Here is a 26998-nt window from a genome sequence, read left to right on the forward strand (position 1 = left end):
GAGGGGAAATTTTCAAAGTCAGGCAGAATCAGCTGACCCAAAAATAAATAAATAAATAATAGGTATGTTAATATCAAACAACAGTATGTAACACAAAAAGCATCATTAGATATAAAGAGGAACTACAGAGAGTAAAAGTTTCAATTCAACAGCAATATAAATTTAAACTTTTATGTACTAGTAACAATTTTAAAAGCTGATATAAACTACAAAGAAAATTGAAAAAATAATTCTAGCAGAAGAACAATATCTACTCTTAAAAAACAAAGATACAAGATTCTAACAACAGAATTAACAAGACTAATAGTAGACATACAAAATTTTGCACCAACAACTAGAAAATACACTCTTTTCAAATACAAAAAAATTCTCCAAATACAAAAAGTCTCAACAGATTTCCAAGGACTGTATCCACATAGATCACGTTGCCCAACCACAATTACAAATCAACAACCAAATTAACTAAGAGAATGCCAGCTGTTTAGAAATAAAACTTTTAAAATATTTTTATTTATTTATTTGCACCAAGTCTTAGCTGCAGGACCTGGGATCTTTACCTGTGGCACGCAGGATCTAGTGACCTGACCAGGGGGAGACCCAGGGCCCTCCGCATTGGGAGCTTGGAGTCTTAGCCACAGGACCACCAGGGAAGTCCTCTGGAAGTAAAACTTTTAAAGAACTCATAAATTAAGAATTCATCCCGTGTGTGATTCAGGGAAAGCAAATACATAGACATTCATGACCTTAAATGTCTTAAAATGCCGAAAATGAATAAGCAAGTCATCCAACTAAAGAAATTAGAAAAATAGAAAAAAACCCAAAGGAAGTATAAAGAAAAGAAACAGGAAAAAGAACAGAAATTAAGTAGGGAAAGGATACGTTAAAGAGCATATAAAAGACAGAAACTTGATTATTTGAAAAGGTTTTTTTGAAAAAAAAAATTGGCATTTTTAGCTTTTAAAACTAAGCAAGAAAAAGGCAGCACTAAAAAAAAGATTAAAAGGACATTAACTACAAAATAAGAAACTAACAATTTATTGCCATAAACTCAAGAATGTGGATGAAATGGACAACTTCCTATTAAAGTATAACCTACCAAAATCAGTTTGAAAATTGAAAATATGAGCAATCCTATAACCAAAGCAATTGAATCAGTGATTAAGATGTGTCCCAATTCTACAAGGAAGTTCTACCAACCACTCAAGAAACAAATCTTTCTAATCTCACATAAACTCCTCCAAATTATAAGGAAATATTACTCATTATTAAAGACAAAATTGTACATTAACTATATTTAAACTGAGTCCAATAATGGAAAAAAGGGACAGACAGGGTTGACTTAATATTCGAAACACAAGGTTGGTTTAAACATTAGAAAACAAATCAGTGTATTTCATCACGTTAAGTTAACAGAAGAAAAACATACGACCCTCTCAAAAGATGCAGAAAAAGTTTTTGATAAAATTCAACATCCATTCATTTCTCTTTTCAATTAGCAAACTAGCAATAGAAAGGAACATCCTTAACCTGAAAAGATTATCTACAATAAACCTACAGCAAGCATCATACTTAACTGTGAAACTCTGAAAGCATTCCCTTTAAAATCAGGAACAAGATCAGGATGCCCCCATCACCGCTTCTATTCAACATTGTACTGGAGATCCTAGCCAGCACATTAAGACAAGAAAAAGAAAGAAAAAAAAAGCATAAGAATTGGAAAGGAGGAAACAAAGAGGTCATTATTCACAGATCTGTCTATGCAGAAAATCCAGAAGAATTCTACATATAATTTATCACAATTAGAATAATACCAAGGCCATTATACAAGGTCAAATTGTACCTCTTTACACCAGCAAGGTAGAAAACATAATTTTTAAAGATACCGTTACTGATTTGACACAAAAATAAGGTACCTAGAAATATATCTAACAAAATACTTGCAAAAGTTTTTTGAAACTATTAGAAGAAAATTATAAAAACTTCATTTGAAAGAGATTGTAAAAGATCTAAGTGAATGAATGTTGCCATGTTCATGCTTAAGAAACAATAACAAAACGTCAGTTCCCTTCAAATTGGTTTACAAATTCAATGCATTTCCCATCAAAATCCCAACAGCTGGGCATGTATCTACAGAACTTTAAAAACTGACTCTAAAATTATATGGAGGAGAAAACCACCAAGAAGTTCCTTGAGGAGCTACAAGGCAGGAGGACTTGGCCTATTTCTGTGTCCCTCAATGACTGACTAGATGGTTTCGCACCAACTCTATGAAAACTTTAAAACTGAACATAATTTAAGAAAAAAAAATTGTTGAAAGGCAAGAAGCACAACAAAGGCAGTAAGAACCTGGAAGGCCAAGACTGTGGAAAGAAGGTAAGCCTAGAATATGGTATCTAATATTTGATGCCTTTCCCCTGGAGATACCTGCCAATGGAAAGGGGGCAATGGAGAAGTTAAGAAATCAAACAGAACTTTGCATATACTTACAGGGCTGGGAAAACTGAAAAGATATTTGCAAAATACAACATACAAGCCCTGGTATCTGGGATACGTTAATAAACTCCTACAAATCAGTATGAAAAAGACAGATGGCCCAATACAAAATTGGAAAAAGACTTAGCAAGCCACCTCACAAAAGACCAATAAGTATACTAAAAAGGGCTTAACATCATTAATCATTACAGAATTCAAATGAAAACCACTTAACATCCACCAAAATGTCTAAAATTAAAAGGATGGATGAGAAAGGAGAAGAAGCAACTAGAACTCTATTACTTTAGTGGAAGGGAATTAACAAAAAACCACAACTACATACAACAACATGGATGAATCTCGCAAACAAAACGGATAAAAAAAAATCAGACACAAAAAATATACACTATAGTATATAGGTCCATTTAAATAAGATTCAAAAAGCAGGCAAAACTAATGTAAGATGTTCAAGTCTGGCCAGTAGGTATCTTCTAAGGAGGAGGAGGTTAGTCACTGGGAAAGGACTCACGGGAATGGATGCCAGTCATGTTCTATTTCTTGCTGTACTCTCATGGTCTGCTTACTTACATATGCCCTACAGCAGTAGAAGTTTGTTTTTATGGAAGCTGTTAAAAAGTTACAGTAATTAAAACTACGTGATGGTGCTATCAGACTTAGAAACTAGTCTAGGAAATATAAATAGGTTCAATCGGGGAACCACTACAAATCAGGAGGAAATTTTTTTAAAAAACTGAGCCATAAAAGCGAACGAACTTGAGTCAGCTGAACTGATGTGGATGAACCTTGAGCCTATTATACAGAATGAAGACAGTCAGAAGGAGAAAAACAAACACTGTATATCAATGCATATAAATGGGATCTAAAAAAAACGATATGGATGAACCTATTTCCAGGGCAGAAAGAGAGACACAGACGTATAGAAAAGACTTGTGGACACAGTCTGGAAAGGAGAGGGTCTGATGAACTGAGAGCGTAGCATTGAAAAATACACACTACCAATGTAGAGAACGGACTTGTGGTCACAACAGAGGAAGGAGAGGGTGGGACAAATTGAGAGAGTGGCATTGAAAAATACACATTAGCATGTGTAAAACAGGTAACTTGTAGGAAGTTCTATAACACAAGGAACTCAGTCCTGTGTCTGTGACAACTTAGAGGGGTGGGATGGGGGACTGAGAGGGAGGCTGAAGAGGGAGGGAATATATGTGTACCCACAGCCAATTCATAGCGCTATACAGCAGAAACCAACACGACACTGTAAAACAACTATACCCCAATAAAAAAATATATATTAAAAAAAAACCTAGTACAAACATGGGCAAAAGACAAGAACAGAATCTCAGATGAGGGAAGAACATGTATATCAGCACAGTAAAAGATGCTCAAACTCATTAGCAAAAATCAAAAAATTGAAAATTAAAAGGGGATATTTTATATCTGATAAAATTGTTTGTCTGATAAAAGTGCTAAGTTAAAAAAAAAAAAAAGTGCTAAGTAATGAAAACCTCTGCATTACTAGAGGGAGCAAATACTGATACAATCCTCTTTGGAAAATAATCTACCATTATCCAGTATTGTTGAAGATGCATCTTTAATTCCCAGCAACGCTACTGTTAGAATTTCTGCAGTAAACACACTGTGTTAAATAGTCACATCAAATGAGATCAGTAAGGATCACAGACAGCGCTGTACCACGCAAGTAGCTCTGTTACCAAAGTAAGCTGCTTGTGTTTGTGTGTGCTTGCGCGCGCACACGCATTTTCAGAGCTTTCTGGATTTCAGACGCATAGAAAAGAGACCTGTTGCAGGAGGGGAAAAAGGAAATTCTTCCAACAAGAATCAATAAACTAGCATTTACATTTACACAATGAAAACTCAGAGACAATGATAAACCGAAACATCCCAAATACATACAGCATTATTCAATTTGTATAAAATTTTTAAACACACACACAATTACAAAAAAATCTGCATATGTAAAATTTGTGATTTGTATATATATATATATATATAATTTTATATCTATATAATGTGGATGTAATCAGAGAGGGGCACTCTGCTGATCTAATGAACAATTTCTTAACTAGGATGGTGGGCACACAAATGTTTATTTACCTATACCTTACAATGCGGGAGACCTGGGTTCAATCCCTTGGTCAGGAAGATCCCCTGGAGAAGGAAATGGCAACCCACTCCAGTATTCTTGCCTGGAGAATCCCATGGACGGAGGAGCCTGGTGGGCTACAGTCCATGGGGTCGCAAAGAGTCGGGACTGAGCAACTTCACTTTACCTGGTATAAACAATTTTTTGTATCTATTAAATAACTTAAATATTTAAGTTTATTAATTAGCATGACATACACCAATACATACATCACTAATAACCATTATCAATTCAGAAAACAATCAAGAGGACTTTTTTAAAGGAATTAGTATCCTAAGAGAGTTCAAGATATTTTCCCCCCATAAATCAAGGACAGGTTGCTATTTTTAAAAAAGGGGGGGGGGGACAGGATAAAGCTCTTCTAAATCAAAAATATAATCACTAAAATAAATTTTATGGACAAGTTAGTTCTAAGACAAGTCAAGGAAATCTTCCAGAATATAAACAAACAAAATGTCAATTTAGGAAATCTAGCATTCACCTGTCAAGAGTCTCAGAGAAAATAGGAAAGAAATTATCAAAAAAACAAAAAATAATTCCCCCGACCTGAAGAGCCTTACCACTGAAAAGGTTCCACCAGAAGGAATGAAAAAGGCCCACAACTAGACACAGTTCACAATCCAAAGATAAGGAGATAACCATAAAGACTGTAAACAAGGTTTCCATGAAAGGATAACCATCAGATTTGCAACAGATCTCTATCAGCTGGGTGTTTTAAATTCCAAAAACAAAGCTTTCAAAATTCAGAATGAAAAACTGTATTACCAACTTATAATTCTGTATCTAAATTTCAACTAGGAACAAAAGCAAGTCATTTTTTAAATGTTCAAGAAATCAGAAAGTTTATCACCAGCATATCATTTCTAAAACAAATACTTGGGTCAGGGATAGGGATTGGGATCGTGGGATTAGCAGTATATACAGCATGGACAATTAGGTCCTACTGTATAGCCCAGGGAACTATATTCAATACCCTATGATAAACCCAAATGGAAAAGAACATGAAAATATAAACAGGTGTAACTGAGTCACTTGCTGTAGAGCAGAAGCTAACACATTATAAACCAACTATACGTCAATAAAATTAAAAAAATAAAACAACTATTCAAGATTATATTCCAGTAAAATCAAAAAGGAGTTTAAAAAAAAAAAGAGAAAGACATGAGATCCAAACAACAAACCAAACCCAGGAGTGCAATGTAATCTCAGGATAACAGATGTATAGCAGATCTAGAAAGCAAGCTGCCCAAATTATAAAAGGCTGAGAGCTCCAGAAAACCCATCTTCAAGAAAAGTTGAATGGTTACAGGATGAAAACACACTGCAATATTAAAGTTTTAACAATGATTTCTAGGAGCTATCCACAATAAAGCAGGGCTTTGTAATATTGCTAATTTAAGGAGCCAGGGTTTAACAACACAGAAGAGCTCCTCTACAGCTCCACACTACTTGGTTCTACAGTAACTTCTTACTTATATCCGCACACATATCACAAAGGCTGGTTATTAGTATTCAATTTGTAGAGTCTTTCTGTAGAAGCACAGAGAAGTTTAGAAAAGTTATAAGCCATAATATAAAAGTTACAAATCTTGACAACGTATTAGAAAATGAAGGCTAGAATGGGAAAGAAGGATAGTTGTTGTACAGTCACACAGTCGTGTCCAACTCTTTGTGACCCCATAGACTGCAACACGCCAGGCTTCCCTGTCCTTCACCATCTCCCGTAACTGGCTCAAACTCATGTCTATTGAGTCAGTGATGCCATGCCGTCTTATCCTCTATGGTCCCCTTCTCCTCCCGCCTTCAATATTTCCCAGCTTCAGGGTCTTTTCTAATGAGTCGGTTCTTTGCATCAGGTGGCCAAAGTATTGGAGTTTCAGCTTCAACATCAGTCCTTCCAACAAACATTCAGGACTGATCTCCCCTAGGATGGACTGGTTGGATCTCTGCTGTCCAAGGGACTCTCAAGAGTCTTCTCCAACACCACAGTTCGAAAGCATCAATTGTTCTGCGCTCAGCCTTCTTTATGGTCCAACTCTCACATCCATACATGACAAGAAGGGTGGAAGTAAGGAGAACAAAAGGAAAATGGTGGGTGCGAAATCCTCTCTAAGACTGGAAATGAAAGCGGTGTCTAAAACTGACGGGTCATAAAACAGAAATCTGGGACTTCCCTGGTGGTCTAGTCGCTCAGAACCCTCCATCCAATGCAGGGGCACCAGTTCAATCCCTGGTCCAGGAAGATCCCACACAACTAAGCCCGAATGCCACAACTCCTGAGCCCACAGGTTGTTACTACTGAAGCCCACGCTCTAGGGCCTGTGATCCACAAGAAGCCACTGCAAGGAGAAGAGCAGGCACCGCAACAAGAGTGCCCCCACTCCCTGCAACAAGGGAAAGCTCGTGCACAGCAACTAGGACCCAGCTTAGCCAAAAACAGTAACAAAACAAATGCAACTAAAGAAATGCAAACTTCATTCGCATGATTAAAATTAGTTTTACTTTCGGCTTTCGGCTAGGAGGCGGCGAAGGTGCAACTTTCTTCAGTAGTCCCGGGTTCATCCGATACCAGCCGCCTCCACCATGCCACCTAAGCTCGACCCCAACGAGATCAAAGTCGTGTACCTGAGGTGCACCGGTGGGGAAGTCGGTGCCACGTCTGCCCTGGCCCCCAAGATCAGCCCCTTGGGCCTGTCTCCAAAAAAGGTCAGTGATGACATAGCCAAGGCAACTGGTGATTGGAAGGGTCTGAGGATTACAGTGAAACTGACCATTCAGAACAGACAAGCCCAGATTGAGGTGGTACCTTCTGCTTCTGCCCTGATCATCAAAGCCCTCAAGGAACCACCAAGGGACAGAAAGAAGCAGAAAAACATTAAGCACATTAAGCACAGTGGAAACATCACTTTTGATGAGATCGTCAACATTGCCCAGCAGATGCGGCACCGGTCTCTAGCTAGAGAACTTTCTGGAACCATTAAAGAGATCCTGGGGACTGCCCAGTCTGTGGGCTGCAATGTTGATGGCTGCCACCCTCATGACATCATAGATGATATCAACAGTGGTGCAGTGGAGTGCCCAGATAGTTAAGAACTGCAAAGGAAAAAGAAAAATAAAGGATCATTTGACAACCAAAAAATAAATAAATAAATAAATAAAATTAGTTTTAAAAAAAGCAAAGAACAAAAGAAACAGGAATTTATTATGGAAAATTTAAAATAATAATAATAAAAGAATCAACAGTATATTTTAGGAACAAAAATGTACCTCATTTCTAATCAAAGTGCTGAGGCAGGTAGAAAATACAATGACCTGAATCTCTTACCTACTGAGTCAAGCAACAGATACTGTTCATAGAGTTGAAAGAAAAGTCAAAACATAGATATGCTTTATTTTTGACTTTTGGAATTAACCTAAAAAAATAAAGAGAACTACCTTTATTAAAGGCAGTAATATCAGGATTTATGAAAGAAATTTAACAAAAAAAATCTTCTGCCTTTTCACTTAAAAAAAGAATGAAATAAAAAGATGAAGAAAAGAAATAAGAAATTTTAAAATATTAAAACCATTTCCAATTGGGGGGAGAAAGTCAAACAATGTCTAAGGTCATACAGTTGAAATTCATGATCCCCAATCAAAAAAAAAAAGCTCTTAATCTAGATCTGCTTTTTACCAACTTGTATGAATAATCATATGGAGAGCTCTGAATGTCTATGTTGTTTATATTGTTCTCTGAAAAGTCACACACAAAAAAAACCTTTGTTTCAAAGGGAAATTGGCATGCCACTAGTGGATTTAAAATGAACATTCATATACAATAGTTTAGACTATGACATCAATTGATTTCATATCACTTTTACTTCAACTGTGAATTTCTTAAATTCAGATTCCTGAATAAAAAGTCTAGCTGTCATGATAACTCAATAGGGAAAGAATCTTTAACAAATCGTCCTGGGAAAACTGGATATCCACATGCAAAGGAAATTTTATCTCCACCTCACACCATAAACAAAAATTACCTCAAAATGGATAAACAATCTAAATGTAAAAATTAAAAGTATAAACTCTAGATGAAAACAGGAATAAATCTTTGACACTCCGTATGGCAATGGTTTCTTAGATTTGACATCAAAAGCACAAGCCACAAAGAAAACACAGATAAAATTCAAAACATTTGTGCATCAAAGTACAGAGCAAAGAAAATGAAGTACAGTCCACAAAAAGGAAAAAGATACTTGAAAACCATGTATCTGACAAAGAATTTATGTCTCAAATATATAAAGAATATAAACAATAATAAAAAAAAAAAAACCAATTTAAAAAATGGGCAAAAGGCTTGGATAGACATTTTTCCAAAGAAGATATACAAATAGCCAATAAGCACATGAAAACACGCTCAACATCGAGTCACCAGGAAAATGCTAACCAAAGCCACAAGAAGATACCACTTCACATCCATGAGGTCAAGTATGTGGAGAAGTCATAACACATACATTTCTGGGAGGAATGAAAACTGGTGTAGCAGTTGGAAAAAGAGTTGGGCTGTTTCTTAAGAACTTAAGAGTTACCACATGACCCGGAAATTATGTTCCTAGGTGTCTATCCAAGAAAATCAAAAACATATGTCCACACAAGACTTATACACTTAGAGATGAATGCTCACACTAATCAAAATGTGGAAATCACCCAAATGTACATAAACTCATGAAAGGATAAACAAAATGTGGTGTATTTTATACAATGGAATATTATTCGACCATAAAGAAGAAAGAAGTACTGATACATGCTACAATAACAAACCTGGAAAGATTATATGTTAAATCAAAGAAATCACACGATTCTTTCCAAGAAAGGCCACATGTGACATTGTGTTACTATGAAATGTCCAGAATAGGCCAATCCATAGAGCCAAAGCAGACCAGTAGATGCTGAGGGCTGGGAGAAAGAGAACATAGGAAGGGACTGACAATGACATGGGTTATTTGTGGGTGATGAAAATGTCCTGAAATTCAATAGTGGTGATGGCTGCACAACTCTAAATTGACCACAACCATTAAAAGGCTGAATTTTATGGTATGAGAATTATATTGCGGGGGTACTCTTTTGCCCCCTTCTGATGCCTATGTCAGAAGCTTTCTCTATCTCCTTTATACTTTAATAAAACTTTATTACACACACACACACACACAAAAGAAAGCAGGAGTCATAAAAAAAAAAAAAAGAATTATATTGCAAGAAAAAAATGTTTTAAATAGCTAAGATCCAATTCAGAAAAACAAAGGCACAAATATTGACAAAAGACAAACATCTGGAGGATCTAATGGTTAGAAAAATGTCACCTTTATCAGAATAAATATTCTTGTAAACCAGAGGGATGGTGCGGACCTAAGGAGCAAACACACACAAAATGGTCTACTACAGCTAAGAATACCTTGGTTTACTATGAAAAATTATCTATTTCACTTTAAATTAAATACCTGGTTTTGAATCTGCTTTCATAGACATGATCTCAAATGGAAGCCCTCCTGGAAATTGAGTTATGTCCACTAATAACAGCTTTGAGTTACATGGTGGATTCTGTTACATCTATCATATGTATTAGTCTACTTCTTGGCCCAATAGATGGGAACTTGGAGGGATGAGGACCTCTAAGCTCAACACCCTCCTTCCCCACTAACTTCCCATTTTCCCTCTGTATCCCAACAGCACCCAAAGGTACCAGGATGGCAAGTAAGAAACCAAATACTCAAAATCTTTTAGGTAGAAAATCTTCTGTTACAGAATTACTTAAGCCTCTGAGTAGATCTTCTGTGTCTGGTGTACTAGAATCTATTAGGTTATAATCACTGGCTCTTACACTAGATTCTTGCAAACACATTCACTCTCCTTCTCTGAACACAAAAGATAACTCTCAGTGCACAAAAGGAAGGGGGTGAGGAATACACGAAACAACCTTAAAAAAAAAAAGTTACAATAGATCCCCCTCCACCCGCACCCTTGGGAGAAGTAGGAAGAGTGGGTTAACCAGGTTAAATTGTAGCAGGGACCTTTTTATGGAACGCACCAGTAGCGTATTGAAATTACACAACTGGAGAAGATAAGGGTAGAAAGGTGCTCTGGCTGAAGAAGAGGAGGGACTTCAGATGACAACTACTCTGCCTCTCCTCCACCGCTGTGCTTGCCCTGCCAGAGGCTATTCTGGAGGAAGAAAGCAGGGCAGCAGCAGTGACGAAAGTCCAGGCCACCAGACTGTATGAGCTTGTTCCAGATTAATTCACAACTAGTTAGTTAATTCACAAACTATTAGGCTGGCACAAAAGTAGCTTTGGTTTTGGACCGTGAATTTTAAATCATTTTAACTAGGCTCAAACACAGCTTTATTATTCACCAGAGGAATCGTCACAACAACACATTTTTGCCAATGAGAAATAAGTCTGTTTATTCCTGCACCATAAATATCCATGCTCCAGGATTTGATGAACTCTTGGAAAGCATTTTCTGCCTCCTGCTGGTTGTGGAACCATTCTCCCTGCAAAAAGTTGTCAAGATGCTTGAAGAAGTGGTAGTCGGTTGGCAAGAGGTGGTCAGGTGAATACGGCAGATAAGGCAAAACTTTGTAGCCCAATCCGTTCAACTTTTGAAACGTTGGTTGTACGACACGCAGTTGGGCGTCGTCGTGGAGAACTGGGCCCATTCTGTTGACCAATGCCGGCTGCAGACGCTGCAGTTTTCAGTGCATCTCATTGATCTGCTGAGCATACTTCTCAGATGTAATGGTTTCGCTGGGACCGAGAAAGCTGCAGTCGATCAGACAGGCAGCAGACCTCCAGACACAGACCCTGACCTTCTTTTGGTGCAAGTTTGACTTTAGGAAGTGCTGTGGAGCTTCTTTTCGGTCCAACCACTGCGTTGGTTGCCAACTGTTGTATAAAATCCACTTGTCATTGCACATCACAATCCAATCAAGAAATGGTTTGTTGCTCTTGAGTAGAATAACAGATGACAACATTTTTCAAAACAATGATTTTTTTTTATTTGTGGTCAGCTCATGTGGCACCCGCTAATGGAGCTTTATCACCTCTCCAATTTGCTTCAAGTGCTGAACGACCATAGAGTGGTCGATGCTGAGTTCTTCAGCAACTTCTTGCATACTTGTAGGAGGATCAGCTTAGAGGATTGCTCTCAGTTGGTCGCCATCAACTCTGGCGGCTGACCACCGCCCTCCTCATTTTCAAGGCTCTCCTTTGCAAAACTTCTTGAAACCAGCACTGCACTGTACGCTCACTGGGCATTGCTAGACCCAACGTGTTGCTGATGTTGCAAGTGGCCTCTGACGCTTTATGACGCATTTTGAACTCAAATAACAAAAACTGCTCGAATTTGCTTTTTGTCTAACATCAATGATTTGTATAGTCAAAATAAACAGCAAGTAATAAATCATTAGCAAAAAAAATACAGCAAGAAACACACATTTAAATGATGTATAACACAACCACATTCAAGAACGTATTCCAGTATCAAACGTCAAAGTTCAACAAAGAAAAACCACAATTACTTTTGCACCAACCTAATAAATCACAAGCAACTGGAACAAGTTGAACTGAATACATTCTTCTCTGACACATTTAAAATAAAATCTCAGACCCACCAGAGATGCTGGGAGGGTGCTAACAAAACCCTGTGCACACGGGAACGGAGGGGAAGGAGCAGTGACCCCGACAGGAGACTGGGCCAGACCTGCCTGAGTGTGAGTGTCTCCCGTGGAGGCCCGGGCCCACAGCGACCTGCCGCAGGGACAGGGGCTCTGACTGCAGACCTGGGAGGCGCGGCAAGTGGCGTAAGTCCTCTTGGAGGAGGTCACCAAGAGCCCAGCCGCAGACAACCCACAAACTGGAGAACCATGATAACAAGGAAGTCCTCGCACTGTTGCAAAAGTTCTAGGGCCCACAACAGATTTCCCAGCCTGGGGATCAGGCAAAAGGACTGAGAATCCCCAGGGAATTTGAATCTGAAAGCCAGTGGGATTTGATTGCAGAATTTCCACAGGACTGGGGAAACAGATTCCTGGATGACACAATAAAACCTCATGCCCACCAGGACCCAGGAGAAAGGAGCAGCGACCCCGCAAGAGACTGAGCCAGACTTCCCTATGAGTGTCCGGGAGTCTCCAGCGGAGTCGTGGGTCGACAGCGACCTGCCATAGGGGCAGGGGCACCGACTACAACAGTCCTGGGAGCCACAGCCTGTGCTGGCATAGGTTTTTTTGAAGGAGGTGGCCATTATCACCATTATCCCTACCATAGTTTGGCCTCAGGCCAAACTATAGGGAGGGAACACAGCCCCACCCATTAACAGAAAATTGGATTAAAGATATACTGAGCATGGCCTTGCCCACCAGAGCAAGACCCAATTTCCCCGACAGCCAGTCCTTTCCATCAGAAGCTTGCACAAGCCTTTTATTCTCATCCATCAGGGGGCAGAATGAAAACCACAATCACAGAAAACGAATCAAACTGATCACATGAAACTATAAACCATGCCATTAGGGCCACCCAAGATGGGCAGGTCACGATGGAGAGTTCTGACAAAACGTGCTCTGCTGGAGAAGGGAACAGTAAACTACTTCAGCATTCTTGCCTTGAGAACCCCATGAACAGTATAAAAAGGCAAAAAGATAGTAGGACACTGAAAGATGAACTCCCCAGGTTGGTAGGTGCCCAGTATACCACTGGAGAAGAGCAAAGAAACAGCTCCAGAAGGAATGAAGAGGCTGAGCCAAAGTGGAAACAACGCCCAGTTGTGGCTGTGTCTGGTGGTGAAAGGAAAGTCCAATGCTGTAAAGAACATCATTGCATAGGAACATGGAATGTTAGGTCGATGATCAAGGTAAACTCAGTTCAGTTCAGTTCAGTCGCTCAGTTGCATCCAACTCTTTGCAACACCATGGACTGCAGCAGGCAGTCTTCCCTGTCCATCACCAACTCCCAGAGCTTACTCAAACTCATGTCCATCGAGTCAGTGATGCCATCCAACCATCTCATCCTTGGTAGTCCCCTTTTCCTCCCACCTTCAATCTTTCCCAGCATCAAGGTCTTTTCAAATGAGTCAGTTCTTTGCATCAGGTGGCCAAAATATTGGGAGTTTCAGCTGCACCATCAGTCCTTCCAATGAATATTCAGGACTGATCTCCTTTAGGATGGACTGATTGGACCTCCCTGCTATCCAAGAGACTCTGAAGAGTCTTCTCCAACATCACAGTTCAAAAGCATCAATTCTTCAGCGCTCAGCTTTCTTTACAGTCCAACTCTCACATCTGTACATGACTACTGCAAAACCATAGCTTTGACTAGATTGACCTTTGTTGGCAAGGCAAATTGTAAGTGGTCAAGCAGGAGATGGCAAGAGTGAACATAACATTATAGTAATCAGTGAACTAAAATGGACTGTAATTGGCGATTTTAATTCAGATGACCATCATACCTACTACTGTATTCAAGAATCCCTTAGAAGAAATGAAGTAGCCCTCATAGTCAACAAAAGAGTACGAAATGCAGTACTTGGGAGCAACCTCAAAAACGACAGAATGATCTCTGCTTGTTTCCAAGGCAAACCATTCAACATCACAGTAATCCAAGACTATGCCCCAACCACTAATGCCGAAGAAGCTGAAGTTGAAAGGTTCTACGAAGACCTGCAAGACCTAGAACACCCAAAAAAGATATCCTTTTCATCACAGGCGAATGGAATGCAAAAGTAGGAAGTCAGGAGATACCTGGTGTAACAGGCAAGTTTGGCTTTGGAGTACAAAATGAAGGGCAAGGGTTAACAGAGTTTTGCCAAGAGAAGACACTGGTCATAGCAAACACCCTCTTCCAACAACACAAGAGAAGACTCTACCATGGACATCACCAGATGGTCAACATCGAAATCAGACTGATTATATTCTTTGCAGCCCAAAATGGAGAAGCTCTATACAGTCAGCAAAAACAAGACCGGGAGCTGACTGTGGTTCACATGATGAACTCCTTATTGCAAAATTCAGACTTAAATTGAAGAAAGTACAGAAAACCACTAGGCCATTCAGGTATGACCTAAATCAAATCCCTTACAATTATACAGTGGAAGTGACAAATAGATTCAAGGGATTAGATCTGATAGAGTGCCAGAAGAACTATGGACGGAAGTTCGTGATACTGTAGAGGAGGCGGTGATCAAAACCATCCCCAAGAAAAAAGAAATGCAAAAAGGCAAAATGTTTGTCTGAGGAAGCCTTACAAATAGCTGAGAAAAGAAGAAAAGTGAAAAGCAAAGGAAAAAAGGAAAAATGTACCCATCTAAATGCAGAGTTCCAAAGAATAACAAGGAGAGATAAGTAAGCCTTCCTCAGCAATCAATGCACAGAAATAGAGGAAAAAAATAAAATGGGAAAGACTAGAGCTCTCTTCAAGAAAATTAGAGATACCAAGGGAACATTTCATGCAAAGATGGGCACAATAAAGGACAGAAATGGTATGGACCTAACAGAAGCCGAAGAGATTAAGAAGAGGTGACAAGAATACACAGAACTGACCTTAATGACCCAGATAATCACAATGGTGTGATCACTCACCTACAGCCAGACACCCTGGAGTGTGAAGTCAAGTGGGCCTTAGGAAGCATCACTACAAACAAAGCTAGTGAAGGTGATGGAATTCCACTTGAGCTATTTCAAATCCTAAAAGATGATGCTGTGAAAGTGCTGCACTCATTATGCCAGCAAATTCAGAAAACTCAGCAGTGGCCACAGGACTGGAAAAGGTCAGTGTTCATTCCAATCCCAAAGAAGGGCAACACCAAAGAATGTTCAAACTACCACACAATTTCACACGCTAGCAAAGTAACACTCAAAATTCTCCAAGCTAGGCTTCAACAGTATGTGAACCGAGAACTTCCACATGTTCAAACTGGATTAAGAAAAAGCAGAGGAACCAGAGAACAAATTGACAATGTCCATTGGATCATGGGAAATACAAGCGAATTCCAGAAGCACATCTATGTCTGCTTCATTGAGTACACTAAAGTCTTTGTGTGGATCACGGAAATTGTGGAAAACTCTTAAAAGACAGTATTACCAGACCACCTACTGCCTCCTGCGAAACCAGTATGCAGGTTGAGAAGCAACAGTGAGAACGAGACATGGAACAACAGACTGGTTCCAAATTGGGAAAGGAGTACATCAAGGCTGTATACTGTCACCCTGCTTATTTAACTTACATACAGAGTATATCATGCGAAATGCCGGGCTGGATGAAGCACAAGCTGGAATTAAGAAATATCAAAAACCTCAGATGTGCAGATGACACCACCCTTATGGCAGAAAGCAAAGAGGAACTAAAGAGCCTCTTCATGAAGGTGAAAGAGGAGAGTGAAAAAGCTGGCTTAAAACTCAACATTCAAAAAATGAAGATCATGGCATCCGGTCCCATCACATCATGGCAAATAGATGGGAAAATAATGTAAAAAGTGACAGACTTTATTTTACTGGGCTCCAAAATCACTGCAGATGGTGACTGCAGCCATGAAATTAAAAAGACTCTTGCTCCTTGGAAGAAAAGCTATAACAAACCCAGACAGCATATTAAATAGCAGAGGCATTACCTTGCCGACCAAGGCCCATATAGCCAAAGCTAGTTTTTCCAATAGTCACGTATGGATGTGAGAGTTGGACCAGAAAGAAGGCTGAGTGCCGAAGAATTGATGCTTTTGAACTGTGATGTTGAAAGACTCGAACGTCCCTTGGACTGCAAGGAGATCAAACCAGTCAATTCTAAAGAAAATCAATCCTAAATTTTCATTGGAAGGATTGATGCTGAAGCTGAAGCTCCAATACTCTGGCCACCTGATGCAAAGAGCCAACTCATTGGAAAAGATCTTGCTGCTGGGAAAGACTGAAGGCAGGAGAAGGGGACAAGAGAGGAGTGGATGGTTGGATGGCATCACCAATTCATCACCAACATGAATCTGAGCAAACTCTGGGAGATGATGAAGGACAGGGAAGCCTGGCGTGCTGCAACCCATGGGGTTGAAAGAGTCGGACATCAGTGAGCGACTGAACAATCGCACCCTGAAAGCTTCTAACACACGATGCATTATTGTAATCATCTCTGACTATTTGTTATTGTTGTTTAGCTGCTCAGTCCTGTCTGACTCCTTGTGAACAGAGACCATAGCCCGCCAAGCACCTCTGTCCATGAGATTCGCCAGGCAAGAATACTGGAATGGGTAGCCATTTCCTGCTCCAGGGGATCTTCCCAACCCAGGGACTGACCTGGCATCTCATGCATTGGCAGGCTTCTTTACCACTGAGTCACCTGGAAAGCCCAATGTGACCCTCATCTCCTGGCTTAAATGCTCGGCCAATCAGATCCTGTCTCCCCTAAGAACTGAAGGGAGTGTGCTGGTATTCTGCTGGTCACCTGAACTGCGAGTGGCAAAATGTAGGGATGTCGCACTCTGCTATGACTGGACAAGAGTCCTAGTACTGGCCCCCAAGGCAGTCTCAGAAACAGAAATGGTCAGGCAGCCTCTTCAGGGTCTACCGGAGGGGCCTCATCAAATAAGGCCCCTCCCCCAGGAGAAGCACAGGCACAGGAGTCACTGAGGCAGTGAGGCCTACATTCCCCAATTCCGGACCTTCTGCACAGGGGACACCAGCATTAGCCAGCAGTGATCTGCTCTGGTGACATGGGCTCCTAGGAAGTGGTCCTGAGTCATAATGGACAAAGATAAAGGAAATCCTCGGAGCGGCATTATGAGCCAAACATGTAACATTCAGACCTGCTGGCCATTTCCTCTACAGCCAAGAATTTAGGCAACAAACCAATGCCCGTGACTTTTCCCAGTCCTTTAACTTACTTCACTCTCCCTCTGATCATCAGAATATACTCTGAATCAGAAACCATTTAGAAAACACTTAATGTGTCCTCCTCTTTGCCTCCTTTCTAATTAGATGTTTAGCCAGTTGTCTGGTTTTCCCCTCAATATCATGTCATATAAGCAGGGTATTGTTTATCATTCAATTTAGTTCACGGAGTGCAGGAGGACAGGCAGGGGACACCTCGTGGACCTGAAGGAAACCGGGCAGAACAGTATAGCTTAGGCTCTGAGGAGCGCTGACTCTGAAGTTAGACCTCTGAGTTAAAAATCTCAGGTCTTCCAGTATCAAGCTGTGTGACTTCCGTCTGGTCATTCAACCACTCTGGGCCTCACTTTTTGTGAGAACTATTTAAATAAGTATGTATGTAAAGTTCTGAACCCAGAGCCAGGCACATAATAAGCACTTTATTATAATGGATATCTGCCACCATTATCATCAAGGTTTGCAATGAGGAGTGGGGAGAGCTACAGCACATCTTTAAGTGCAAACGATGCTATTAAGCAGTATGGCAAAATCTGGGGTGATAACTCAGCATTTGCATAGCTCATACCCTCCTCACTTCTGAAAATTCTCCTGTTTCCTAAGGCAACCTGTGGGGGAGGGGCCATCTTCTAGCAAGTGCAGGGAGAAGCAAACACAGCTAATTTACAGAAAAAAATGATGAAGCTGACCCACAAAATAAAATGGGAGAGAAGAGAGGGCTGAGGGCCAGAGACGAGAGTGGAAGGAGGGAGAGGGAGACAAAGACAGAAAGAGAGAAAAATCTTGGTTTTCAACCACTTTCCAGTTCCTGGTTCCACTCCAACCTGTAAGCACTGACTGCCTTTTCTGCCCTCCGTGGTTGTTCAGTCGATAAGTCTTGTCCTACTCTTTTGCGATTCCATGGACTGGAGTCTGCCAGGCTCCTGTGTTCATGGGATTTCCCAGGCAAGAATACTGGAGTGGGTTGCCATTTCCATCTCCAAGGGATCTTCCTGACCCAGGGATTGAACCTGCATCTCCTGCATTGAAGATGGGTTCTTTACCACTGAGCCAACAGGGAAGCCCTTTTTTACCTTTCACCAATAAATTCTCCATTTTTTATTAAGCTGTGACCAACATTTGTAAAAAGTCTAACGCAAGTCTTGGGAAAGTTTTCATCAACAACAAAAAAAGCTTAGAAGAGGTCAAGTTACATATACCCATTAGTACACAAAAACTAAGACAATATTGCAGAACCAAATAACCACAAACTTCATATCCTCAATCCACCCTACATCTGATGCATTAATTTACACAGGTAAGGCTCAGGCCTTGTTGTTTCAAAAGCTCTACAGGTGTTATTAGCTCTACAGCTGAGACTCACCCTTACACTTAACCATATGAACATCATTTACCTACTAGCAGGTTCTCTGTATAAACTAACATAGTGCATAAAACGTATTAATATAGTTTTCACTGGGAATTAAGTAATTTTTGAAACAGCTGGAGAGAAAATGGCAGGCACTACTCAAAACAAAACAATTTACCTTTCTTTTGCCGATGTTCACCAAAGCAGCCAGGTAACCAGCCAACATCCCTCCCCCCAATACACCCCACTCCAAAAATCCGTAATAAACATACACACTGAATCTTTTACCAGATTCCACTTTCTTCTTATTCTGAAAAAGTAACGCTAACAACATACGTCTATGTTGTGCAAACTGATTGCAGTTAAAAGTTTCTATTCACCCGTTCTTCGAAGACTATTTACTTTTTAATCAGGATTTCCCTCCTTAAGTATCTTATTTATGCCGTCAGTAACTCAGCGGTCCATTAAAAAAAAAAAAATCTGGCTCGTTTATCACAATTCTGTCTCAGTTAGGGCTTTGAAGGTTACCAGCTCCGGGGAAAAAAAATATATATCTTTTCCGTTCTAACCTCAACACAGCCCATTTCAAACCTCTACTCTACAATACAAGCGTATCAACAATAAAGTTATGACCTTGTTCTCATGACAACACGGACTTTGCGGAGTTCTTACCCATAGTACTAAGAAAAACACCAAGGTTTAAGGCCGATGATGAAAAGCAGGATTCCCAAAAGACTACGCTCCTCTCCAAGACGTGCAGGGAACACTGGTGGGAGGAAGGGGCCTTCCTCGTGACAGATCGTCCTGAACAGTAGTAGCATCACCCCAAGGAGAGAGAATTCTAAAAGCAACTTCACGTTTCCGAAAACAGCCTCCCACTCAAGTCAGTGGCCCGGAGACTGAGGAATCGCCAGACACGTACACCCCTCGCGAACGTGGAAAAGCAAACCCTACTCCCGACTTCATCCCTTAAAATAAATGGAGGAAGTTGGGTCCCCAGGAGCCCCTGGCGAGAGCGGCCGCGGCCCCTCGCGCCAGGTGTGCGTACCCCCGACGGACCCCACGGGTCGGCTCACCCTGGGCCCCAGGGCCCGCCACCCCTGCGTGGCCCGGGCGTCCTCCGCCGCCGAGCGCTGCCCCCGCGGCCGCGCGGACGCCTGCTCGGACGCCGGCCAGGCTCGGAGCTCGGGGCTCCGCCAACCGCTCCCCGCGAAACAAGAAGGTGGCGGCCGGCGACGTTGCGGTTTCCCCGCCTCCCCTCCCGTCCCCTCCCCCGCGGCCTCCGCTCTCCACTCCCGCGCCCCCGCTTACCCTCAACTCCTCGAAATCCGCCATTTTATACCACCCGCGGGCGCCGCCGCCGCTGCCGCCACAGCACCCCCGCCCGCTGCCGCCAACAACGCCGCCGCCACCACGGCCGCCGCCGCCGCCTCCAGCACCATCCTGCACTGGGGGCCGCTAAAGACGCCGCGGCCGCCGCCGCCGCTGCCGCCGCCGCCGGGCCTGTCACGTGATAGGCGCTGGAGCCCCGCCCCCCGGCGAGCACGGCCCCGCCCACCCAGCCCACAGCCTTCCGCCCGCGTCTTCCGCCCGCGCGCCGGCCCTCCCCGCGCGCGCTGTCCTCGACCGCGGGTCCCCGCCCTCTCCCGCGGCCTGCCCGCCTTCTCGCACGCCTTGGGGCCAACCCGGGTCGGTAGCCGTGCAGCCCTCTGCCTCCGGTCCCCGGCCTGGATGCCAGGCCTCAGTTCCTGAAGCGCCGGGGCGACTGCAGCGTTACCGGAGGGCCTGGGCGGAGGGAGTGACGGAGAAGAGGTGGCCTGGGACTCGTGACTGGAACACTTAGGGAAAATTCTTACGGGGCCCATCCCCACGGTGGCTGTGGACAGAGGGGTCCACCCAAAATAAAGGCATCCCCTGGGTTAGTTGCGGCGGAGCAATCTAAACGTGGATGTTGGATAAGCTATTGTTCCCATCTCGTGACGCAGGGTTGGTAAGACCTCTTTGGGTTGCCAACAGCCTCAAAGTGCTAACCTGGCTAGTTCTTTCTGACTTTGAAGGGCGACTGAATGTCAAGGATTGCAGAGTTGAGCGGGTTGGGGGAGGGAAGTTGGAGAAGTGAAATAGGAGCGCGCCCAGAAGGGCCCTGATAGAGGGGTCAGGGAAATCAATAGGTGGGAAAGATGAAATGCCAGAGGCAGAGACGATGGAAGTTTCACCTCACCCCTGAAGTGCTGACCAAGGATGAGACAAGGTGCTGAGTCAAGCTGGTCAGAAATTACCTGGACCAAGTCTGGGATTCAGGTTTCCTTGAAGAAGTGGATGGAGCCCATTTCAGACACCTAATGTTGACCCCTGGACCAAAAATAGTTTTCCAGTCTGACTTTTCACCTAATTCCTGTTCCTCCTTCAGATCTCAGTTTAAGTATCAGTCTTTCAGAAAGACTTCTTAAACCCACATGGCGCCTGTGCTGTGTTTAGTCGTTCAATCGTGCCCGACTCTGTGACCCCCATGGACGGCAGCCCGCCAGGCTCCTCTATCCATAGGGATTCTCCAGGCCAAAATACTAGAGTGGTTTGCCATGGGCTCCTCCAAGAGATCTTCCCAACCCAGGGGTTGAACCCTGGTCTCGCGCATTGCAGGCGGGTTCTTTATCATCTGAGCCGCCGGCGCCGTTTTCTTTCAGATCCGTCTCTGACCGCTCACAGAACCGGAACCTTTCCTTCCTGGTGTTTTTACAGGGTAATTATGTAGGTCTTTGTGTAATTATTATATAAATAATTCATGTTTACCTTTTTTCCTTAAAAATGTTTTTAAACCCACTAGACTGTAATGACTGACAGATGCCTGAAAAAGTGTTGGCCTCCTATTTGTTTAGTGAGTAAAAGAATGAATAGTATCAGGCTAGAGTACCTTCTTATTCTGGCTTTCCACCATTGATTTCGTGGTCTCAGTTTGACTTAGTTTTGACATTGGCTTATTAGTCTTAGGCCTTGACTTCCACCTCAGAGTTTAACATTGTTCAACAGACATTTAAGTGAAGGCCTATGTGGGCTAGGAGTTTTAGGGGAATATATGAGTAGAATATAATACAGCCCTTCCTCCAAGGCACTTACAACCCACAAGAGGCACTGACACGCAAAACCAAGAAAAGCCATGCTACAATTACTGAAGTGTTCATTGTAGGGTTGGGTAGCTTTGCCTGCAAAGTCTAGATGCTGTCTTAGACTGGCCTAAACCACTACTTGGTCTTAGCAGGCCAAATTACTAATTGGGCATCTTTCCTAAACTATACTCCCTAATATTAATTCAATATTTGTTTAAAGGAAAGGCTGAAAAAAAATAAAAATAAAATAAAATAAAGGAAAGGCTGAATGGTAATGGGTAAAAAGCAAGTGTCTTTTTACTGTCATAAACAATTTAGCTCTGATCCAAGTTTGTAAATCCTACTCATCAAAAAGAAATCTCTGCACTTAGTTGGATATAACTTCTTTATAGTGTGGTATAATACATCCTTGGATGAGATTTGAGGAAGGAGGTAAGTACCAAACTCTCACCGTTACTGTAGACCACATACCTAACTACCACGCCTGCCACGTGTAGAACTGTTCCCCTAGAGGAATTCCATTTAACAATTTTCTCCTCATTACATTTTTAAGTGATTAAATATGATAACACTTTATGGATTGAGCTTCTAGGCAGTTACCTGGCTGAACCACCCCCTTTATCTAGCTCCAATTAAAAACATAAGTATTGTAATTAAAGTTTCCTGTGGCTCAGATGGTAAAGCATCTGTCTGCAATGCAGGAGACCCGGGTTCGATCCCTGGGTTGGGAAGATCCCCTGGAGAAGGAAATGGCAGCCCACTCCAGTATTCTTGCCTGGAAAATCCCATGGACCGCGGAGCCTGGTAGGCTACTGTCCATGGGGTCGCAAAGAGTCAGACATGACTGAGCGACTTCATTTCAAGTTTATACTACACAGACTCAAAAGTCTCACAAGTAGTTTTTCCACATATTAGCTGTCTTAACTATGGCAAAGTCTCAACTCAGTTTTTCTAATCTATTCCAGATCTCAGGATGTTGAAGAATTAAATGAGATCAGGAATTTTAGTATACTTTATAAACTTACCTTTGATAGGTGATTGTTTTTGTATTTAAACAGCTGATAAGCATACACCAAAAAAAATATTAAGCACTTAAATATCTATATGATATATTCCAGTACTTTAGAAAAGAATATTCTCTTTTCTAATTGGATGATGCATGAGATACTGAATTTACTTTCCAAGCACCTGTCTTCTTAGTCCTTTCCCTGCGTATCTGTAGACCCATCAGTCTCTTGATCTCAGTATCTCTCATTTTGTTTCCACTGATTTCTTCCTTTTTCTCTGTATCCGTATTCAAGGCTCCTAGATAGTTCCAAGACACCTTTGTTGCTTTGCCAAGTGCACATCTATTTTAATCAGATTTCTTCACATCTTTTGCACTTTGCCTTAGCCTTTACCGAATAATATCAAAAGAAAATGAACAATGAATTTATCTTTTATATTCCCATTTTTAACACAAAATTTGAAAGCATAACACAATAAATATACTTTCCAACTAGATTCAGCAATTAGTAATATTTGAACAATTTTTATTAAGGTATAAATAACAGGTAAACCCTTGTATCTTAAGTGAACTCTTCATCTAGTTTTGAAAAATGTTTATCAAAACACAGCACTTTCATCACCCCAGAAAATTCCCTTCTGCTCCTTCTCAGTCAAACCTCCCACCAGAAATAATCAATGATCTGATTTCTAATACTGTAGAGAGAATTTTAAAATGAGGCAAACTTATTTATTTATTTTAAAATGCTGTTATAACCTCAGTGCCAAAACCAGACAAAAATTAATTCTCCTATCTAAATATAAGTAGATTTTACCCCAGTAATGCAAGGATGGTTTTACCCTAGCATATATGTTAGAGACTTGGTAACTTGGTACAACTCAACAACAGAACAAAATTCTGGATTTAGAAAATCATTAACAAGTGCCAAGAGTAAAGAGTTATATGGTCAAAATCGTAGAAGGCAATATTTCAGGCATTTAAACTGAACATTTATCCTGAGGAATTTGACAATCAAAAGTAAAATCTATAAACTGGGACTTCCCTGGTGGCTCAGTGGTGAATCCACCTGCCAATGCAGGAGACAAGAATAGTGGGTTAAATCCCTGTGTCAGGAAGATCCCTCGGAGACGGAAATGGCAACTCCCACTCCTGTCTTCTTGCCTGGGAAATCCCATGGACAGAGGAGCCTGGCGGGCTGCAGTCTGTGGGATTACAGAGTCAGATAGGACTTAGCAACTAAACAATGACAAACTAAAATATAACATTTGCAAAGTCCAATAAACAACCCCGATATTTAATACAAGACCCCACGGAGTAAAGATAAACCAGAAATGTCAGCATGTCCACAAATTACATTCAGTTTTTATACTAATCAGGAAATCTCACTCCTTGAATATTGAAAAACAGGTCCAGAATGGTACTCTACAGACACTGGGCAGAAACAAAAATTCTCTCCAGGTAAAGAGCATATCACTCCAAACCTCAAATTAACCTACAGATAATTTTCCAAGTTAAATGACCAACACGTAATCAAAAATCAGAAAAAGACTGCAATAAAAACATGCTTACACAAGTAAGTAAATTAACAAGCAAACCTTGAAAAATATTATAGATACTCTAGAATTGAGACGTTTAAAAACTCAAAGGATAGGTTTAATAGTATATTACACACAATTTAAGAGAATAACTGGAACATGTTAGAATGCTAGAATGAAGGTAAGGGAAACAAAAAGATGGAAAATGTGTAAGAAAATGTTAGACATAAATTTGAGGCAGAGAAGATAATGTTGAAAAAGTCTACCAAATGTTTGATTGGAGTCCTCAAAGAGCAAAAAACCAAAATAAGGCGGAAGCAATATATGACAAGATAAAATTGGAGATTTTCACACTGAGTGAAAAAAAAAAACCACTGTGGGTAAAGGGTTAATAAAACCCTTTTCCTTTCCGCATGAAAACTTGACCTTAAGTTAATTTTCTAGCTCTTTTCACCTGGAAACATAATAGAGGATTATGATAAAAATGACCTCTGATTAGTAAATTGCCTCTGGACCAGGAAGAACTATAAATGGTCTACATTTATAGACCTGATGGAGATACCATATTAGGGACTTAATGAGTTCGGTTCACCAGCAAAATACACCAATTGTAAACGTGTATCACTTAAATGACATGTCCTTAATGTATCATTCAGAACTACAGTGAGAAGTAAACAAAACCCACAAGTATAGTCAAGCATTTTACCATACTATCTCAGTAATTGATACAAAAAGCAAACAAAATCATTAAAGATACAGATTTTTGGAACTGCATGATTAGCAAATCTGACTCAGTGACCACAAATAACGTGCGTGCATGCTCAGTCGCTTCAGTCGTGTCTGAGTCTCTGCGACCCCATGGACTGTAGCCCCCCGCCCCACCCGCCGGCTCCTCTGTCCATGGGATTCTCCAGGCAAGACTAAAGCACACACACTCAGACCCTTCTTTCCCTCTTCAGAGAAGAAGGATTCAGAGAAGAATGTGCCTTTCTTGCTGTCAAGTAAGCCAGATGCCTTGTGTGCAGCTTTATCGGAAGAATTTCACGTGATTAAAAGACGGGTGACTGTTTTTTTTGTAAAGTCACCAGGAGAAATCCTTGTCCAAATACTGCAGTAGCTCCCTGCCAGGTGGGGTGCCCTGCTTTGTCCCCGGGTCCCAGTTCTGATCAGACTCAACCACGTTTGTCTGAGGTAGAGCTGTGAGAAGACCCAGAATGGGACTTGCAGAAAATGCATTATTTTAAGTACATATGGAACATTTACCAAAGTTGATCATGACAGGGCAAGCCTCAGCAATTTAAAATATTGTCATAAAATATGCACAACATAAAATTTACCATCTTAAACCCTTTCAAGTGTACAATACAGTGCCATTAAGTATAGTCACATTTTGTACAACCATCACCACGGTTCATCTCCTGAACTCTTTTCACCTTGCTAAACTGAAGCTCTATGCTCGTTAAATAGTAACTCCCTATTCTCTTCTTCTCCCCAGCCCCTGACAACCACCATTCTGCTTTCTCCGTAACTTTACTCTAGGTACCTCATATAAACGGAATTACATGGTATGTGTCTTTTTGTGACTGGCTCATCCATAATGTAGCATATGGCAAAATTTTCTTCTCTTTTAAGGCTGAATAATATTCCATTGTATGTATATACCATAGTTTGTTTATCTGTTTATCTGTCCATGAACAATTAGGCTGTGTCTTAATCAGGTTGGGTTACTGAAACAACATACCACAGACTGTGTGGCTCAAACAGTTAACATTTATTTCTCATAGTTCTGGAGGCTGAGACATATAAGATCAAGGTGCTAGCATCTGGTGTCTGATGAGGCTCCCTTTCCTGGTTTCCATTTGACCACTTTCTTACTATTTCCATACATGATGGGGAGAGAGATCTCTGGTTTCTTGATCTTATAAGGGCATTAATCCAATCCTAGGGCTTCCACCCTCATGACTTCAACCAAGCCTAATTACTTCCCAGAGGCCCCACCTCCAAATAGCATCACAATGGGGATTGAAGCATCAACAAGTGGGTTTTTGAGGGACACAGACATTGAGTCAATAGTAGGTTGCTTCCACCTTTTATTGTGACTAGTGTGAATAAATATCTCTCCTAGATCCTGCTTTCAATATTGGGGGTATGTACCCAGAAGTGAAATTACTGGCTCATATGGTAATTCTATTTTTATTTTTTGAGGAGCTGTCACATTTTCCAAAGCAGCTATGCCCATTTTACATTCTTGCCAGCAGTGTGCAGTGGTTCCAACTTCTCCACATCCTCATCCACCCTTGTTATTTTCTGGTGTTTAATAGTACCCATAATAATAGGTGTCAGATGATATCTCCTTGTTTTTATTGCAATTCTCTAATGGTTAGTGATACTGAGCATCTTTTCATGTGCTTATTAGCCTTCAGTATAACTTCTTTGGAGAAATGTCTATT

The 26998-nt window shown here is 41.2% G+C and overlaps 2 protein-coding genes across 10 annotated transcripts in view; one reads left to right on the forward strand and one right to left on the reverse strand.

Annotated features, from left to right (window-relative positions):
• The window catches only part of PIAS2 (protein inhibitor of activated STAT 2), a 100292-nt gene extending 79873 nt beyond the window's left edge, over window positions 1-20419 (reverse strand). For 5 of the 9 annotated variants that reach the window (XM_043888744.1, XM_043888737.1, XM_043888741.1 and 2 more), the window contains exon 1: window positions 20215-20418. In XM_043888744.1, the coding sequence (XP_043744679.1) occupies window positions 20215-20238 (24 nt within the window). In that variant the 5' untranslated portion in view covers window positions 20239-20418. Of the gene's footprint in view, window positions 1-1574; window positions 1664-19575; window positions 19872-19979; window positions 20108-20214 lie in introns of those variants that run through there. The other 4 variants (XM_043888739.1, XM_043888736.1, XM_043888738.1 and 1 more) reach the window with 4 other exon arrangements.
• LOC122684625 (60S ribosomal protein L12-like) lies at window positions 7226-7808 on the forward strand. The gene has a single exon (XM_043888746.1). It carries the CDS (start codon window positions 7241-7243, stop codon window positions 7745-7747), a length of 507 nt encoding a protein of 168 aa, XP_043744681.1. The 5' UTR covers window positions 7226-7240; the 3' UTR covers window positions 7748-7808.
• Window positions 20420-26998: the final 6579 nt, after the last annotated feature.

The sequence above is a fragment of the Cervus elaphus genome, chromosome 27, assembly GCF_910594005.1.
Source record: "Cervus elaphus chromosome 27, mCerEla1.1, whole genome shotgun sequence".
Lineage (NCBI taxonomy): Eukaryota > Metazoa > Chordata > Mammalia > Artiodactyla > Cervidae > Cervus > Cervus elaphus.

Coding starts and splice junctions, on each gene's coding strand:
- LOC122684625 (XM_043888746.1), top strand. CDS start 7,241: ATGCCACCTAAGCTCGACCCCAACGAGATCAAAGTCGTGTACCTGAGG.